Genomic DNA, 20,689 nt, shown 5'->3' with positions numbered 1-20,689 from the left:
CTGTCTAAGGGTGGGTTCACACCACGTTTTGTTAAATACGGTTCCCGTATACGGCTGGGAGGAGGGGGCGGGGCTTAATTGCGGCGCCCGCACTCAGCCGTATTCGGCAACCGTATTTAATGCATGTCTATGAGCTGACCGGAGTGAACCGCAGCCTTCGGTCGGCTTTGTTTTCGGCCGTATGCGGTTTCCCGACGGTAGGCAAAAACGCGGTTGACCACGTTTTTGCCTGCGGTCGGGAAACCGCATACGGCCGAAAACGAAGCCGACCGGAGGCTGCGGTTCACTCCGGTCGGCTCATAGACATGCAATAAATACGGTTCCCGAATATGGTGCAGGCACCACGATTAAGCCCCGCCCCCTCCTCCCAGCCGTATACGGGAACCGTATTTAACAAAACGTGGTGTGAACCCAGCCTAACTCAGTAAAAGCTACCGTTACTGTTTAGGTGGTTCTCTGTTAAAACCACACCTTGGCGTCACAAACATTTAGGGGTTAACACCATCTGCCCCTGGGCTACCACATCGGCCCCATACACCTCACATTGCACCCCCATGGCTCACCCCATTATCACACTATTGGGACATCACTGTATTAGGAAAACATACAGTAGTCTGTACAGTATCTGATGCTACCGTATACGCTGAAACTGTCAGGACAAGCTTAGAAATGTCACCACAGCTGGGGAGACACAGATTGGAGACCACTGCTGTGAAAACGGTCATGGCGGCCATATTGGAAGAAACTTTCTTTAGAAAGGCAGGACTGGTATGAATGAAGCGCACAGCTCGGCCTGATCTCAACTGGTTAAAGCTAAAATAAAATAATAAAATACTCCAGCAAGTGTACGCCACGGCATGGAAGGCAGCACAGCGGTCATTCCAGGGCCGCACTGGCAGCATTTACACATTCATAGCGAGACACCTGTTCCATTACTTGCTGAATCTGATCCACGGCTTCTCCAGAAATACATATATGGTATAAAGGGATCAAACATGGCTGCTCGCCGGACCCATACGGACCGATTCTTTCTTACAAACCACAAAACGTCTGTCAGTGTCAGGAACGGTCCAAAGCAGGAAAGATTTGCTATGGGAATTCCTTCCTACTCTGGACAGTTCCTGACATGGACAGAGGTGGCAGCAGAGAGCACTTTTGTCAGACTGGAAAGATCTACACAATTTCCTGTGGAGCATACAGCAGCCGATAAGTACTGGAAGGATTAAGATTTTTTTTAATAGACGTAATTTACTAATCTGTTTAACTTTCTGGCACCAGATGATTGGAAAACATTTTTTTTTTATCCCTCCGGAGTACCCCTTTAAGAATTCTACCATACTAACTATACTGCCCCCTGTAGGAAAAGAATATAGGAAAACTGGACCAAAGACTGATCTATAACCTAGGTCTCCAAACTGGGGACCTCCAACTGTTGCAAAACTACAACTCCCAGCATGCCCGGACAGCCAAAGGCTGTCCGGGCATGCTGGGAGTTGTACTTTTGCAACAGCTAGTGATCCACAGTTTGGAGACCTACATTAAAGATCATTCTAATTTTCATATATTTTTTCCTGCAGGGGGCAGTATAGGTAGTATGGTCGAATTCTTAAATGGGAACTCCGGAGGGAAAAAAAGAGTTTTTCCAATCAACTGGTTCCAGAAAGTTAAACAGATTTGTATATTACTTCTACATAACAATTTTAATCCTTCCAGTACTTATCAGCTGCTATATATTCCAGAGAAAGTTGTGTAGTTATTTCCAGTCTGACCACAGTGCTCTCTGATGCCACTTCTGTCCATGTCAGGAACTGTCCAGAGTAGGAGCAAACCCCCATAGCAAACCTCTCCTGTTTTGGACAGTTCCTGACACGGACAGAGGTGGCAGCAGAGAGCACTGTGGTCAGAATGGTAAGAACTACACAACTTCCTCTGGAGCATACAGCAGCACGGAGCAGACAAATCTGTAGAACTTTCTGGTAACAGTCGATTGGACGTTCACTGATCTATAGATTTTCAAGTCAAACATATCACGGCGGCGCCTGACAATTCCATAGCCTTGAGGAACGCCATTATTTATCGGAATGATATCTACTCCATCTGCCGTGAAGGATTAGGGAGCGGAGATTATAACAACGCGATTGTCAATGGGGGGAGATTTATCAAAACCAGATAAAAAGTTGTCCAGTTACCCATGGCAACCAATCACTACGCTTCTTTTATTTTTGAAAAGGCCTCTAAAAAATGAAAGAAGCGATATGATTGGTTGCTATGGGCAACTCGTCGAATTTTCCTCTGCACACGTTTTGATAGCTCCCCCAATGTGTCTAGGGGACCTAGGGGACAGAACCCCTGTATGGTCAATGGGGGAGAGTTATCAAAACCCCTCCAGAGGAAAAGTTGCTGAGTTGCCCATAGCAACCAATCAGATCACTACTTTCATTTTTAACAAGGCCTCTGCAAAATGAAAGAAGCGATCTGATTGGTTGCTATGGGCAACTGGGCAACTTTTCCTCTGGACAGGTTTTGCTAAATCTCCCCCAATGTGTCTGGAGGAAAGAAGATCTTTAGAAAAATCAGGTTAAAGGGGTACCCCACTGCCCCAGCGTTCAAAACATTTTGTTACCAACGCTGGGTGCGGGCTGTGGAGGTAGTGACGTCACACCCCTCCCTTAGACTTGCATTGAGGGGGCGTGGTGTCACATCACTAGGGGCGTGCCCGTGACGTCACGACCACCACAGCCCACACCCAGTGTTCGGAACAAAATGTTCCCAACGCTGGGGCAGTGGAGTACCCCTCTAAAATTCTATAAATGGGAATAGAATAGAAAGTACATAGAATTATATGAAGTCTGACTCCAACTATCATTTGTATGGCCGTAGTTTGACCTCTAAATAAAGTGTTTCATTCCCCTACAGCACCCCCACAGGGGACATGAAGTATTACCACAATGCCTATGTACATCAATGGGCTGTCCACATATCGGTCCTCCAAAAACAAAGACACTCTTGGTAGGGATTAGGGTGAGAGAGATTCTCCTCTAGTTACTCTCAGTGCCCTAATAGAGTCTATGTTTGTTTTTAAAAACCCTTAAAAAAAAAACTAATTTAAATAAAAATAAATTAAATACTAACTCAGACTAAAGGTCGCGCATGGCATTTTATGGGCCAAAAACGCTGCAGCCAGACGTTTGCTGGGAGTCAATAAGGAAATATGAAATGCCAGTCACACGGTTTTATGTTTGGGCTCAGCGGTAGTATCAATGTCCCAGCACGCTCTGGTTATGGGGTTTGTTTTTTTTTTGTAGACCTCTAGAGAACTTGAGTCTTGAGAAATCCTTCCTCTGGTCGGCCCAAGGAACCCCAGTGTGGCAAGATTGGTTAACTATGCCATACTTCAGTGTTTCCCAACCAGTGTGCCTCCAGCTGTCGCAAAACTACAACTCCCAGCAAGCACGGACAGCCTTTGTCTGGAGGCACACCGGTTGGCAAACACTGGTTTAAGCCTTTAGGAACCAACACTGTCCGAACTAGACAAACAAAGAGAAAGTGTGTACGCACTCACCGCAAGGAACGTGGCGAGATGCTCCGGGGATGGGGTCACGGGTAACGGGATCCTAGGATGGACGCATGATGATGGCGCTCACAGGCAACGCCGGCAGTTTCGCACATGAGTGCGGGCTTCTTCTTGGATGCCGGAAGAAGCACCCACTCAAGTGCGAAATTGCCGGCGTTGCCTCTGAGCGCCATCATCATGCGTCCATACTAGGATCCCGTTACCCGTGACCCGGAGCATCTCGCCACGTTCTTTGCGGTGAGTGCGTACACACTTTCTCTTTGTTTGCATATTGATTCTTCATCTTAGTGTATACCCCCCCGCAGGCGTCATTGATAATGGATCGCCGAGGCTGACTGCTGATCGCTATCTTTGTACTTATGTGGATTCCGTTCAGTGTGCCCTCCTGCTTCCTCTTTGATGTTGTACTGTCCAAACTAGAGATGAGCGAAGTTACAGCGATTCGATTCGTCATGAACTTCTCGGCTCGGCGGTTGCTGACTTTATCCGGCATAAATAAGTTCAGCTTTCAGGTGCTCCGGTGGCTGGAAAAGGTGGATACAGTCCTAGGAGAGTCTCCAGCACCTGAAAGCTGAACTAATTTATGCAGGATAAAGTCAGCAACCGCCGAGCCGAGAAGTTCGTGACGAATCGAATCACTGTAACTTCGCTCATCTCTAGTCCAAACCCAAGATAACCAAAGGGAACCATTGGTTCTCTGGTTGGCCAGTTGCACCCAGTCTATCTGTAGCAGAACTACAATTCCCTGCATGTCCGACATCCCCTAGGGCAGTGGTCTTCAACCTGCGGACCTCCAGATGTTGCAAAACTACAACTCCCAGCATGCCCGGACAGCCGTTGGCTGTCCGGGCATGCTGGGAGTTGTAGTTTTGCAACATCTGGAGGTCCGCAGGTTGGAGACCACTGCCCTAGGGCATGCTGGGACTGGTTGTACTGCAAAAGCTGAAGAGACACAGGTTGGGTACCATTACATTTGTATATATCCTTTTTATTGCTCCCTTACACCATATTTTGCAGACAGTCTCTTAACATTTTCTTACGGCTCCTTGGAAAAGGAGAAGTATATGTTGCCATGGTGACAGACTACAAACATACCCCGTGTAGTCTGATTCCTGCAGTCAGGTGTTACGTCACTCCTTTTTTTAAATAAATAATCGATAGACTCGATAGTGATTTTACAAATCTGCGGCTCTCCAGCTGCAAAACTACAACTTCCAGCATGCCCGACAGCCATCTGCTACCAGGGCATGCTGGGAGTTGTAGTTTTAAACCAGCTGGAGAGCCACCGATTGGGGACTAGTGCTTCCCAACCAGAGTGCATCCAGCTGATTCAAAAATAGAAAGCCCCAACATGCCCGGACAGCCAATGGCTTTTTGGGAATGCTGGGAGTTTTAGTTTTGAAACAGCTGGAAGCACTCTGGATGGGAAACACTGCCATAGACCGTAGAAGTGGGAGCAGATGACAGGAAGTAACACGTGACTGCCGGATCGGACAACAAGTTTATGTAGAAAATTCTGGTGAAAATCTTCTAACATTTTGGGGAAGATTGATCAAAACCTATCCAGAGGAAAAGTTGCCGAGTTGCCCATAGCAACCAATCAGATCGCTTCTTTCATTTTTGAAAAGGCCTCTGAAAAATGAAAGACGCGATCTGATTGGTTGCTATGGGCAACTCAGCAACTTTTCCTCTGGACGGGTTTTGATATCTCTCCCCTTCATGCCTACAGCTCCTATGCAGAAGTATATGTTTCCATGGTAACAGACTACAAACAAACTGTGTAGTCTGATACCAATAATAGGTTTAAACTTAGAAAGTGATAAGAAATATAGATATATTATATGTTGAAATGATCGTATGTCGGGGCCATCGTAGGTGGGGGGTCACTGTGTGTATATATATACACACACACACACATATACAGTGACCCCCCCCCCGACCTACGATTATTTCAACATACGATGGCCTCTCAGAGGTCGTCGCATGTTGAAGGCAGCATCAACATGTGATGCTTTTGTATGTCGGGGCCATCGCATAAACATCTATCCAGCAGCGTAGACTGCTTCAGTTGCCACCGGATAGCCGTTTAAGGTGCCCCGTGTGGTCCGGTGATGGTCACTCACCTGTCCCCGGCGCTCCGGACCGTCCTCTTCGGGATCCCCTGCGCTCCAGACCGTCCTCTTCAGGATCCTCTGCATCGCCGTCACTCTCCGTCGTCATCACGTCGCCGCGCACGCCGTCCCGTCATCCAATAGGAGCGTGTACGTAACAACGTGATGTCGGCGATGAAGAGCAACGTTCCCAGGCAGCAGAGACGGTCCGGAGCGGAGAGGGAAACCCTGGGGAATCGGCGACAGCAATGGAGGGCGACATCCAGGGCAGCGGTGACTGGTCCGGAGCAGCGGGGACAGGTGAGTAACATCCTATACTTTTCATTGCACGGATCCCTCAACATACGATGGTTTCAACTAACGATGGTTCATTTGGAACGAATTACCATTGTATGTTGAGGGACCACTTTTAACAAATAAGAAAAAGCAGCCGACTTACTTGTGCTTGTGTTTGTTCCGATAGCATTTATGGTTGTAGGGACAGAAGAAGAGGGGTACAGGGGCAAATGTCCATTCTCACAGCTCGCGTTCTTGTCCTGCCAGTTGGAGGAACTGACGCAAATCCCGGAGTCACGAGAATTCGGCCAGCCGTTCAGTTTGTCATCAGAGTTCTGTCTTTGGTGGTAGTAATGCATTTGCCCATAATCCAAAGAGTCTGACCGGCAGCGCCCCCCCTGGGTACCAAAGTTCCCCGACGTACGGTCCTCCAAGTGATTCAGCCACATCGCCAACGCGCTCCTGTCGTCCAGTGACGTGGCCGGGTGTATCAAGGCGTACGACAACAGCTGGCGGCTCTCCTCAATGTGCTGGTTGTGTTCTATGGAGTGGGCCAACAGTTTCGGCAGCAACTTCATGTACTCCACCTTGGCGTCCATGTTCCCGGGCTTCAGTAAAGGCAGGTGGGTTAAAAGCTGAGAGATCACTGTGTCCTTGGATTCCTGTTGCCACTGGTTAATGATTGCTGAAAGGAAAAACAGGAAAATAAAAAAATTAAAAAAAAAATCAACCAAAATTTTCGTTAAGTCTCATTGCGATTTTTTTTTATTACTAGATCATAAAAAAAATGAAAAATAAAAAAAATCATAAAAAAATGTCATACACAAAAATATAAAGTAAATAAATAAAATGGAAATAAACAAATAAACTCAATAAATAACTAGATAAACAAATTAAATACATTTTTAAAATGGCATCCTATAGACCAGATGTCCCCATTCCAGTCCTCAAGGACCACCACACAGTCCATACATTTTCCCTGTTCTATTTTAATGGAGTAAATGGAAAAAAAAAAATAAAAAACAGGAGCTTTTGTACCTGTATAGCAGTGTTTTCCAAACTGTAAACCTCCAGATGTTGCAAAACTACAACTCTCAGCATGCCCGGACAGCCAACGGCTGTCCGGGCATGCTGAGAGTTGTAGTTTTGCAACACCTGGAGGTCCTCAGTTGTGAAAACACTGCTGTATAGGATCACTGGCACACAGTGCCATGCTCTAGCTTGGGGGGTTTGTCTCGGCATCGTGGTTAAACATGGCTGACAACGTTGCAGAATGCAGCTCTGGCTGTGAATGGAGTATTAGATGAGCAAAAATATACTTAAAAAAGGAATCTACGTCCAATAGGCGGCGCCAGAGAGAAAGCTATCTTTTCTGGAGGAGAGCTACTTTGCATACGTTTTACCCAGGGTGCATTGCATGGCCGGTAAGACCCAATATGCCGGCTTGGCGGTCTTACCAAGAAGACACATATCCTTAGTCTCACGTCATAAATCTAGTTAACACTTTACGTAGATGTAAACGTTATCCAACCAAATCCAGTAAAGAAACTGCAATACAGAGGTTTTCAAGATCTGCAAGAATGTTAGTGCAGCATGTGGTATAATGTATAGTGTAGGAAGACCTGTGCATGTGGTATGATGCATAGCGTAAAAAGACCTGGGCTGTATACAGTGCAGTCGCGTTTTGTATGGTGATTGTATTGTCTTGAAGTACATTATATATAAAGTTTGACTGCTGATCACTATGAGCTATTTTTTTAAATAAAATTTTTATAAAAAGCAACATTACGGGATGGACAAAAAGGGGCAAATTTCTCTTTGGCCTCTAACATCTTGCCCAAATTTATATTATATTTCAACTTGTGCTATTATTTAGGCACTGTATAGCTGGGCTACTATGGTACTTCTGTATAAAGGCACCATATGACAGTATAACATGGGTGCACTGCATGGTTATTCAAAGCGTTGATGTCATCTGTCATCACTTTGTTTTTTTAAGACATTCACGTGAATATAAACCCTTTTCTCATCCACTATTATAAATCAGGGCCCTCATGTAATCTCCTTACTATTGGGGTGACACACTGTAACAAACCTCCTCCTCATGTAATCTCCTTACTACTGGGGTGACACACTGTAACAAACCTCCTCCTCATGTAATCTCCTTACTATTGGGGTGACACACTGTAACAAACCTCCTCCTCATGTAATCTCCTTACTACTGGGGTGACACACTGTAACAAACCTCCTCCTCATGTAATCTCCTTACTATTGGGGTGACACACTGTAACAAACCTCCTCCTCATGTAATCTCCTTACTACTGGGGTGACACACTGTAACAAACCTCCTCCTCATGTAATCTCCTTACTACTGGGGTGACACTGTAACAAACCTCCTCCTCATGTAATCTCCTTACTACTGGGGTGACACACTGTAACAAACCTCCTCCTCATGTAATCTCCTCCCTACTGGGGTGACACACTGTAACAAACCTCCTCCTCATGTAATCTCCTTACTACTGGGGTGACACACTGTAACAAACCTCCTCCTCATTTAATCACCTTACTACTGGGGTGACACACTGTAACAAACCCCCTCCTCTGTAATCTCCTCACTACTTGGGTGACACACATCAGTGGAGGGAGGTTATGGTGGTGATGCTGGCTGAGCTGTTTGAGCGAGTGTTTCGGATGCTGGCTGTCCAACTTTCTTGTAGCAGGCAAAGCGGTGCCCCATCAAGAGTGCGCTCTAGGCGGCTGCCTATTTTGCCTATAGGTAGAGCCGGCCCTGTTATAAACTCTGCCACTAGGGGTCTCTCTAACAGCAACTCAGCCGCCCGAAGCCGGCTGTCCTGCGTTACCTTAGTAACAGGAAAAACAGTCAGGGTTTAAGTGGCAGAGGGGTGGGCTAAAAACAAAACAAAAATCGCATTAAGTGGAAGGTCCGGGCGTTCTTTTCCGTGGCGATCCAGAGAAATCCCAAGACGCGTGGATGTGATCACAACAGAAGTTTTCAGGGATAAATATTGACGCATGAAACAAATACAACATGTCAAGTGAACACCCACAATGTTGGCTCCAAAATAGCTGGAGCGGACAGATGGTAAGATAATCAATGGAGACTGATGTAACGTACAGACAAATCTGGAACGTTCACGAGATACAACAATCAGGCGGAGAAGACTGCGATGATTCCAAGACCAGAACATTCTGCCTATAAACAGCTCAGAATAGAAACGCTTATCGAGTTAGAACCTTGTATAAACCAACCAGGCGGCAACTTTATACCCAAGATGGTAGAAATTTGTGTGTGGAAAAAACTGTGCGCCTTAAAATGCGTGGTGGGGTTCTGGGGGCCTTGGGATCTGGGTAGGAAATCCTACAAAAAGACATAGAAGTATTGGGACTCATTCACTAGGAGAGGTGGCTGAAAATGTAAAGGGGTACTCCGCCCCTAGACATCTTGTCCCCTATCCAAGAGGTCTGATCGCAGGGGTCACGTCGATGGGGACCCCCGCGATCTTGCCTGCGGCACTCTAGTCATCTGGTGCACGGAGCGTACGTTCCGCCGTGCCGGATGACTGGCGATGCGGGGCAGAGGCTTGTGACATCACACCCACACCCCCTCAATGCAAGTCTATGGGAGGGGGTGTGATGGCTGTGACATCACGAGCCTCCGGTGCTGCATCCAACGCTCTAAATGTATGCTGGGTGCAGCAGGGATAGGGGATAAGATGTCTAGGGGCGGAGTACCCTTTAATAAAGAGGTACTTGACCTATCAGATCTTTCAACATCATTGAGCTGGCAGCACTTGCTGAATTCATTCCCTGTCTGCTCCTCAGACAGTACGCTGTAATAACACACATTTATATCTTTATTTGGGCATTTTATGGGAAAAAAAAAAAAAGGGATGCACATACATACATTGATTGAGATTGATTGTATGTATATATCAATCAGAGGTGATTACATCACTCAGGGAGCAGTGCTAGTGCCAAGATCCAGCCACACCTCCTGAGATAGCAGAGGAGCTGCTGAGACAACACCAGCAATAAGAGTACTACACAACTTCCTGTCACGGGTAAATTATGCAAAAACATACTGAAGCCAGTCCAATTTGAGATAACACTAAATTAGTAAGTTCTATATCTTGGCATGAATTTTCCAAAATCACTGTAAAAAGGATACGTTTTACCAGGATTTGCGCAATTGCTGTTAATAGCACCAATTTTGCCATGATTTTGAAAAACAACAACAAAAACAGAAAACCCAGGAAAAAAAAAATCCAGATGTGGATCCCATCAAGATACAAAACCACAGAAAAAAAAATGGAGTCATTTAAACAAATGTATTCCAAAGTATATAATCTTTAATAAGTAACATTACATTAAATATTACATAAATATATAATTATTTTTATAAATCTTATGCTTTGTAATTTATTTGTTTAAATGACTTTTTTCTATGGTTTTGTATGTAATAAGGAGGTCATGTGGCAGTGGTTAATTAGGGGATAATTATTTCTTAAGCACTTTGCATTTACATACTAAGCAGAAATCTATTTGTATTCCCCTTCATCTGAGATATCAAGATAGTAGCAGTATACAAATAAAGCTGGGATGGAGAGGTGCATAACTTCTATATATCCTGATCCCATGTAAACAGCAGCAGCAGTATACAGATAGAGCTGGAGGGGAGGTGAACAACTAGTACATATCCTGATCGCATAGAGACAGCAGCAGTATACAGAGAGATGGAGGGGACGTGTATAATTATTATATATCCTGATCCCATAGACACAGCAGCAGTATACAGGTAGAACTGGAGGAGAGGTGTATAATTATTATATATCCTGATCCCATAGAGACAGCAGCAGTATACAGAAAGCTGGAGGGGAGGTGTATAATTATTATATATCCTGATCCCATAGAGACAGCAGCAGTATACAGAGATCTGGAGGGGAGGTGTATAATTATTATATATATCCTGATCCAATAGAGACAGCAGCAGTAAACAGATCGAGCTGGAGGGGAGGTGTATAATTATAATATATCCTGATCCAATAGAGACAGCAGCAGTAAACAGATCGAGCTGGAGGGGAGGTGTAAAACCTCCAGTTACAGTAATGAAACACATGGATACAGCAGTGCTGGAATGAAACAGACAACACTGTAGGACTAGTTATGGCAATTGTGCATGATATGGGCAAATAAAAAACAGAACAAACCCGGAGTGCTTCTTTAAGAGGATTTCCTTACATATAACAAGACAGAAGTAGGCAAACAGATTCCTCTTTGTAGAAAAGTGTAGTCAACAATGCTCTACAGGCCCAACTGGGGCCAAACAAAGACCTTTTTGGCCTCCATCAAAAGAATGGATTCCTATGGACATGTATACGACAAATAGGAGGATGAATGAAACCTGATGTGAACAGAGGCCAAGGACCCACTCACACTTGGGAACTGAAATACGGCGTTACGTGTAAATACAGGTCAATGCTCTATATCAGTGTTTCCCAGCCAGGGTGCCTCCAGCTGTTGCAAACAACTCCCAGCATGCATGGACATAATCTATTTATATAGAGCAGTCTTTCCCAACCAGAGTGCCTCCAGCTGTTGCAAAACTACAACTCCCAGCATGCATGGACATAATTTATATAGAGCAGTCTTTCCCAACCAGGGTGCCTCCAGCTGTTGCAAAACGAAAACTTCTGGCATGCCTGGACAGCCAATGGCTGTCCAGGCATGCCGGGAGTTGTAGTTTTGCAACAGCTGGAGGCACCCTGGTTGGGAAGCACTGCTCTATATAAATAGAACATAAGTCTGTTTTCCTCCTCATCTGCAGGAGGACTGTCCACCCAAAAATTCACCCTCCTTCACGTGCGTCCATGTGACCGGCCTATCCATGTGGCGTATGACTGAGCGCTCAGTATAGCCAGGGACTGTGTCTCCACAAACTGCAATAACCCCGGCAAAAATTAGACCTGTCAATAGGATTCGGCCGCCCCGTGTCCCCCGGAGCATAATACTCCTCTTTTAGACCTGCCAATGCAAATTTCTGCTAAAAACGCAGCTTCCAGATTTTCTCTGTTTTTTCTGGTGAGCTCAGAATGGAAAAAAAAAACACCCCACAGACGGCAACGAAAACAAGGGGGAAAAAAAGTAGACAAAAAACTGAGCGACATTCAGTGGAAAACCTCAGTGAGTCACCGGCGGACAAAGCAGGTTTTAGTGCAAGTCAGCTTAATGTGGTGGAGGTGGCGAAAGCGCGTCAGGTTCACAGAGGTTCACGGAATCCTGTCGACGCTTATCGCCGTCACCGTCCAGGACTGTCAGGAAAAATACACAACACCAAAACTGTGAAACTGGTAAAAAAAAAAAATAATAATAATAAATAAAAAAAATAAAAAACTGGAGTCATCTAGTCCTGGCGGCCAACGTAAAAAAAAAAAAATGCGTATTGGTCACTAAGGAGTTAAAAAACAAAGTAATGTTTTGCAGGAGTCTAGATCCGTGTCTTAGATTATAAATACAAGCATACTTCATAGTGTAGACCAGGGTGCCTCCAGCTGTTGCAAAACTACAACGTCCAGCATGCCCGGACAGCCGATATATGATCATAGATACAAGCATGCTTCATTGTGTAGACCAGTGGTCTTCAACCTGTGGACCCCCAGATGTTGCAAAACTACAACTCCCAGCATGCCCGGACAGCCAACGGCTGTCCGGGCATGCTGGGAGTTGTAGTTTTGCAACATCTGGAGGTCCACAGGTTGAAGACCACTGGTGTAGACCATTGTTTTCACACCAGGGTGCCTCCAGCTGTTGCAAAGCTACAACTCCCAGCATGGTGGGAAGTTGTAATTTTGCAACAGCTGGAGGCACACTGGTCTACACCATGAATCATGCTTGTATCTATGATCTAAGACACAGATCTAGACTCCTGCAAAATATTGCATTGTTTTTTAACTCCTTAGTGACCAATGCGCATTTTTTATTTTTTTTATGGTGGCTGCCAGGACTAGATGACTACAGTCGTTGTCGCACCCATCATGTATCAGTTTCTTCCATATTGAACATTTTAGGATGCAACGAAGAGGAGAAGTCAAAAAGGTATATACATTTGAACGTATCACCTAGATTATCTCACTGCCAACCCCTCCCCCCACAGATATTGAAAACAGGAATTTTCTCTAAAAAAGTTTTTATTTTCGGATTGTAATATTTTTTATGTGCATTATTATGGGGGCTGCCTTTTTCCTGGGGCTTTTTTTTTTTTATTTTATTTTTTTTCAACAGAGTTTAGTGATCTGCTTTACAGCAGGAAACAATAGACTGGCTCTGCTGTGAATGGTGGCGGATCCAGTGTTATCTATATACTGGTGTCACAGGAAAGGCATTACTGGGAAATGATCGTACAGAACAGGAAGTCTTGAGTGTTCTATGTTCTACATAACAAGTATTTTATTTTATTTTTTATTTTATTTTTTATAACAAAAAGGTTTATTTCCTCTCCTAGGGAAGGGTCCGATTGCTGACCCACCTCTGGGTCTCCAGAAAAGGGGCCCTGAATCTCCTATCTGCATGGAACGTGGGGTCAGCACGCACTCAATGCATTCTCTATGGGGGAGCGCTGTACTCTAGTATCTCAGGCATTCCCATGGAGAATACATACAGCAGGTGCCAACCCCACACTCAACCGAGCACGGAGATTCCGGGCCCCATTCCGGAGATCACAGGGGTTCCCAGAGGTCGGAGCTCCCCCTGTTTGATCAGGTACTTATCTGCCATCCTGGGGATAGGTCTTTAGATGCTGGAGTGCCCTTCTAATACGGGACCCCCCACCCCCTTACCCGTGATCTCCTGTATGGGGCCCAGGAGGTCGGCAGGAAGGAGGTGGATCAACCCACACACGAAGCGGCAGCCATCACTCGCCCTCGGTGTATCCCATAGAGAAACATGGAGGGGGGGGGGGGGCGTTCCTGCGAACTGCCGGGGCCCCCTCCAGGAGATAGCGGGGGGTATCAGCGGTCGGACCCCGCCGCAATCTATAACTTAATAAACTATAATAAAGGAGTAGTATAGTGGGGAAAAAAAATTAAGTTCTCTGCTTGCTGTCGGTGAATGTAAACGTTTAGCCAGCCCTTATCAGAATCGGATTGACCATTAAGCTAGGTTCAAACTGAGCCGGAAAATTTCGGTCCGGAGATTCCGTGTGCGCCGTCCCCATAGACGGCAAGGTCTTCTGCCTGGATTCGGCCTAAAGAATGACAGATTTTTTTTGCCGTCACAAATTCTGCAGCTGAAATATTGTAGTGTGAACCTAGCCGTAGGGAGATACTAAGGGCTCACAGGCACAAAGCTGTATGCAAAACTACAACTCCCAGCATGCCCGGACAGCCTTCGGCTGTCCGGGCATGCTGGGAATTGTAGTTTTGTAACAGCTAGAGGCACACTGGTTGGTAAGCACTGCCTTATAATATTAAGGGATTTGTAAAAAGCCCCCAAAAGTTGTAAGTGCGCGTTCTTGTAACACCCAGCCGCCTCTAAGCCTTAGACATGTCAGACATCCTGAGGAGCGCACATTCCACTCCTCCGAATCTCTGGACTTGATCCTGCAGAGAAGATATTTTTGGTTCGCCCATCATGCGCCTGCTAAATCAAGAGATACAGCCGAGCTTTCCTCATCCGATTACAGGAATACGCTCCCCTCCTGGGTAAAGTGTAGTTCAATGAGAAGAAGAAGAAGAAGATACTTCCAGTCGGATGGGACATTGTGTGACTTTGGGAACTTCCAAAAACATTTAGAATTTTTTTTTAAAATCTGCATCATACAAAAGCAGCCGACTCCTCTTCCCGCTGCCTCCCATAACCAAATTAATTAAACCATTATATTTTCGGAGAATATTTGATCACCGAGTAGGCCTAAGATATAATATGGTGTGTGTGTGTATGTATATATATATATATATATATATATATATATATATATATATATATATATATATATATATAAATAAAAATGTGTGTGAATATAATATGTATATATACAAACATATATATATATATATATATATATATATATATATCTCAAAAGGCTGAATTGTGAGTCGCTCACCCCGTGCACGCCCACCTCGCCACCTGTGCCGCAGACCGGCCAGTACCGCCTCCGGCTGCTCACTTGTGAAGGAAAGAACAAGGTCCGGCACTAGGTTGCAGGTAAAAACTTCTTATTTCTTTATTTGAAGATTCTGCAGTACAGGGTAGAAAGACTGACGCGTTTCACTAAAGAGCTTAATCGTAGTCTACGATTAAGCTCTTTAGCGAAATGCGTCAGTCTTTCTACCCTGTACTGCAGAATCTTCAAATAAAGAAATAAGAAGTTTTTACCTGCAACCTAGTGCCGGACCTTGTTCTTTCCTTCATATATATATATATATATATATATATATATATTTATATAATATTATATATATATATATATATATTTATATAATATTATATATATATATATATTTATATAATATTATATATATATATATTTATATAATATTATATATATATATTTATATAATATTATATATATATATATATATATATATATATATATATATATATATATACACACACACACAAACAAGAAGATGTCCAGCGCATGTAGATGCAGAACGTTGCTTTATTCGGTATAAAACTTCACGACATGCAAGACATGGAAGGGTGACGCGTTTCGGCCCTGGCGTCGGGCCTTAGTCAAGGCCAACAGTGGTCAGAGACATGCGACTAATGCAGTGTTTCCCAACCAGGGTGCCTTTACCTGTTCCAAAACTACAATGCCCAGCATGCCTAGACAGCCTTTGGGTCATCACACCAAGCAATTAGCAAATAATAGCCAAATACATGATAACAAGGTATGAGAAAAAAGAAAAAGAAAAAAAAAAAACAGAAGCGCCAATTTAAATGCTCTAAACACAACAATTCCCAACCAGGGTGCTTCCAGCTGTTGCAAAACTACAACTTCCAGCATTCCCGGACCGGCTGTCCGGGAATGCTGGGAGTTGTGGTTTTGCAACAGCTGGAGGCACACCAATTGGGAAACACTGCTCCAACAACTAAAACACTAACCCTATGACGAACTGGACCCCCCCCCCCTTCCCCCCATTCTTACCAGGCGGAGTCACGAATGACTTCAAAATGTATTTTAGAGAATGATCGCATTTCGAAAAACTTCAAAAAAGCGATTGCCTTTTTATTTTTTTTCTTCTTTCCCTTACACATCAATTCTTCCCTCAGAACAAATGAATGTTTGAAGCAACATTTTCCACCGGTAACAACATCCGCGGAAAAGACCGACCAAAAAAAAAAAAAAGGTTTCAGCGCCAATTCATTTTCAGCCTCAATTCTCCGGAGTATTCCATACAAAAATCGCCGCCTCTGGTATCTCACAGTGTAAGAATGTGCTGGCACACCACACCAGAGCCGAGCTTAAGAATGCAGAGTTTCCGTACAGCCTCACAGGATCCCAAAATGACGCTGGTCGGCCGCATTCCTTCAATTCTACATCACAATTCCACTTATAATTTGGAGATACAAACGGAAGCGGACTGGGGAAAGGTCAGCGCTCTGGGACAGGACGCATCCAGCGCCGAAGGCGTTTGTTGACTTTACAAATTTTTAGAGGGTCTTGTAATAAAAATAAAAAAATATTAAAAAAATTATAAAAAATAAAAATAAATTTGGGACAGAACTTGTACTGGCTATGATGTTAAAAAAAAATTATATATATTAGGGTAAAAATGGACGAGCCGTGATGCACTTTTTAGGTTACGTTTTTTGTTTTTTTTTGAAGGTTTTACATATATCTTCTAAATGATCGCCGCTGCCCGTAAACGAAGGAACGATGGCGTACAGCGATGGTCCGGGTCTGGAAACCTATTGCTAAGCAACATCCCATAGCAACACTCAACGGTGGATGATGTGTTGCTATAGCAACCAAACGCCACTCGCTCTGCAGGAGAGAACACGGGTTCCTCCGAGCGGAGAGCGTCAGGCGGCGACCCACAAATGGAAAGTGACACGTCCGGATAAGTCGCAGTCATCTTAATAAGAACACAGGAGCAATGCGAGAAAAGACCAAATAAATATATAAAAACAAAAGACATGCAAAGCAACCAGTCACAACTAGAGATGAGCGAACTTACAGTAAATTCGATTCGTCACAAACTTCTCGGCTCGGCAGTTGATGACTTATCCTGCATAAATTAGTTCAGCTTTCCGGTGCTCCCGTGGGCTGGAAAAGGTGGATACAGTCCTAAGAGACTCTTTCCTAGGACTGTATCCACCTTTTCCAGCCCACCGGAGCACCGGAAAGCTGAACTAATTTATGCAGGATAAGTCATCAACTGCCGAGCCGAGAAGTTTGTGACGAATCGAATTTACTGCAAGTTCGCTCATCTCTAGTTACCAGCATTAATCTCAATGTAAGTCACGTACAACTGCCACCTGATCGCAACTTCCTTGCAACTTACCAATTTTTTTATTATTATTATTTTATTTTTTATAAAAACAACCAAAATTATTAACTATCAAAAGAAAAGAAGTGACAAGGGAATTGCTGCCCAAAGAGGAGGAAGAAAGGACCCAAACGATAAATCGGACATATATATAGCGTAAGGGCGAGATTTATCAAAGCCTGTGTAGAGGGAGAGCGGTGCAGTTGCCCATAGCGACCAATCAGATCGCTTCTTTCATTTCCAAACAAGGCCTCTGAAAAGTGAAAGAAGCCATCTGATTGGTTGCTATGGGCAACTGTACCGCACTTCCTCTACACAGGTTTGTTAAATCTCCCCTTATAGTGCAAAAGCAACGCGTTTCGGGACCAGAAGGGCCTGGTCATCCGGCAAAGACACAAATCAAACATATTTTGGTTACGCAACTGATGCAATTTCCCGTTGGGGTTTTGCCCTAGACTTATTGACAAATTGCACCTAGAAATGTGGAAATATATTATTTTGCAGGCGACTACCCAAAAAGTGTATCTAATAGGGTAGTGTTTTCCAAACAGGGTGCATCAAGCTTTAGCAAAACTACAACTCCCAGCATGCCCAGACAGACTTTGGGTCATCACACTAATTAGTAAATAATTGCCAAACACATGATAAAAGTAATGAGAAAACCACGAAAGAACAGAACAAGCGCCAATTTAAATGCTCTAAAAGCATTTCCCAACCAGTGTGCCTCCAGCTGTTGCAAAACTACAACTCCCAGCATGTCCGGACAGCTATTGGCTGCCTTGGCAACCAGATGCCACAGAGTAGGCAAACAGGGGTACTGTCTGACAAATTGTGGGGCCATAGCAGGAACTGGAAAGCAAAGAAGCCGCCTATGGTCGCTCCATAACCAAAGAGGTCAGGAAGCTTATAATATTATGATATCATTTTGATATACATTGATATATTTTGATACATAGTAGGTGGGGGTCCTCCGATCGATCACGGCACTAAAAGTTATATAAGTGATATATGGTGGGCGGGGGTCCTCAGATGGATCCGGACACTAACTGTTATACACATGATTATTTAGTAGGTGGGGGTCCTCCGAGATATATATCTGTTAGTGCCTTGATATATGCTACATGGTGGGCGGGGGCTCTCTAATAGATCAGGACACTAACATTTATATACATGATACAGAGTAGGTGGGGGTCCTCAGATTGATCAGGCCACTAAAAGTTATACAAGTGATATATAGTGGGCGGGGGTCCTCCAAAAGATCAGGGCACTAACCATTATATATGATCCATAGTGGGCGGGGGGGGTATCCTCCTATAGATCAGGGCACTAACCATTATATATGATCCATAGTAGGTGGGGGGTCCTCCAATAGATCAGGGCACTAACCATTATATATGATCTATAGTAGGCGGGGGTCCTCCAATAGATCAGGGAACCAACCATTATATATGATCCATAGTAGGCGGTGGGGGGGGGGGGGGGTCCTCCCATAGATCAGGGCACTAACCATTATATATGATCCATAGTAGGTGGGGGTCCTCCCATAGATCAGGGCACTAACCATTATATATGATCCATAGTAGGCGGGGGGGTCCTCCCATAGATCAGGGCACTAACCATTATACATGATCCATAGTAGGCGGGGGTCCTCCAATAGATCAGGGGCACTAACCATTATATATGATCCATAGTAGGTGGGGTCCTCCCATAGATCAGGACACTAACCATTATATATGATCCATAGTAGGCGGGGGGGGGGGTCCTCCAATAGATCAGGGCACTAACCATTATATATGATCCAAAGTAGGCGGGGGGGGGGGGTCTCCAATAGATCAGGGCACTAACCATTATATATGATCTATAGTAGGCGGGGCACTAACCATTATATATGATCCATAGTAGGCAGGGGGAGGGGGGGGGCACTAACCATTATATATGATCTATAGTAGGCGGGGGTCCTCCCATAGATCAGGACACTAACCATTATATATGATTTATAGTAGGCGGGGGGGGGGGGCACTAACCATTATATATGATCCATAGTAGGCAGGGGGGGGGGGGCACTAACCATTATATATGATCTATAGTAGGCGGGGGGTCCTCCAATAGATCAGGGCACTAACCATTATATATGATCTCTAGTAGGCGGGGGTCCTCCAATAGATCAGGGCACTAACCATTATATATGATCTATAGTAGGCGGGGGTCCTCCAATAGATCAGGACACTAACCATTATATATGATCTATAGTAGGCGGGGTCCTCCCATAGATCAGGACACTAACCATTATATATGATTTATAGTAGGCGGGGGGGGGGTCCTCCCATAGATCAGGACACTAACCATTATATATGATTTATAGTAGGCGGGGGTCCTCCCATAGATCAGGGCACTAACCATTATATATGATTTATAGTAGGCGGGGGGGGGGGGGGCACTAACAATTATATATGATTTATAGTAGGCGGGGGGGGGGGGGGGGGGGGGTCCTCCCATGGATCAGGGCACTAACCATTATATATGATCCATAGTAGGCAGGGGGGGGGGGGCACTAACAATTATATATGATTTATAGTAGGCAGGGGGGGGGGTCCTCCAATAGATCAGGGCACTAACCATTATATATGATCCAAAGTAGGCGGGGGGGGGGGTCCTCCAATAGATCAGGACACTAACCATTATATATGATCTATAGTAGGCGGGGGTCCTCCAATAGATCAGGGCACTAACCATTATATATGATCTATAGTAGGCGGGGGTCCTCCAATAGATCAGGGCACTAACCATTATATATGATCTATAGTAGGCGGGGGGGGGGGGCACTAACCATTATATATGATCTATAGTAGGCGGGGGTCCTCCAATAGATCAGGGCACTAACCATTATATATGATCCATAGTAGGCAGGGGGGGGGGGCACTAACCATTATATATGATCTATAGTAGGCGGGGGGGGGTCCTCCCATAGATCAGGACACTAACCATTATATATGATCCATAGTAGGCAGGGGGGGGGGGGGGCACTAACCATTATATATGATCTATAGTAGGCGGGGGTCCTCAGACTGATTTTTGCCTTGGAGCCCTAAAGCTTTATACTTTTTCTGCCCTTTAAACAGAAATATTTCGGCAGTGACTCTGCAGGCACAGTGATGAATGCCAACATTTCTTTTCCTTTCCCAACCATGATGTAAGGAGGGAGGAAACGTTGAATTGAA

The 20,689-nt window shown here is 44.7% G+C and overlaps 1 protein-coding gene across 1 annotated transcript in view; it reads right to left on the bottom strand.

Annotated features, from left to right (window-relative positions):
• The window catches only part of SAMD4A (sterile alpha motif domain containing 4A), an 84,522-nt gene that overhangs the window by 26,020 nt on the left and 37,813 nt on the right, over positions 1–20,689 (bottom strand). Inside the window, 1 exon segment of the mRNA XM_056546420.1 lies at positions 6,125–6,646. Coding sequence (XP_056402395.1) covers positions 6,125–6,646 — 522 coding nt within the window.

The sequence above is a fragment of the Hyla sarda genome, chromosome 11 (assembly GCF_029499605.1).
Source record: "Hyla sarda isolate aHylSar1 chromosome 11, aHylSar1.hap1, whole genome shotgun sequence".
In the NCBI taxonomy this organism is placed as follows: domain Eukaryota; kingdom Metazoa; phylum Chordata; class Amphibia; order Anura; family Hylidae; genus Hyla; species Hyla sarda.
Note: the sequence above shows the minus strand (reverse complement) of the source record. Positions and strands in the feature narration are given on the sequence as shown.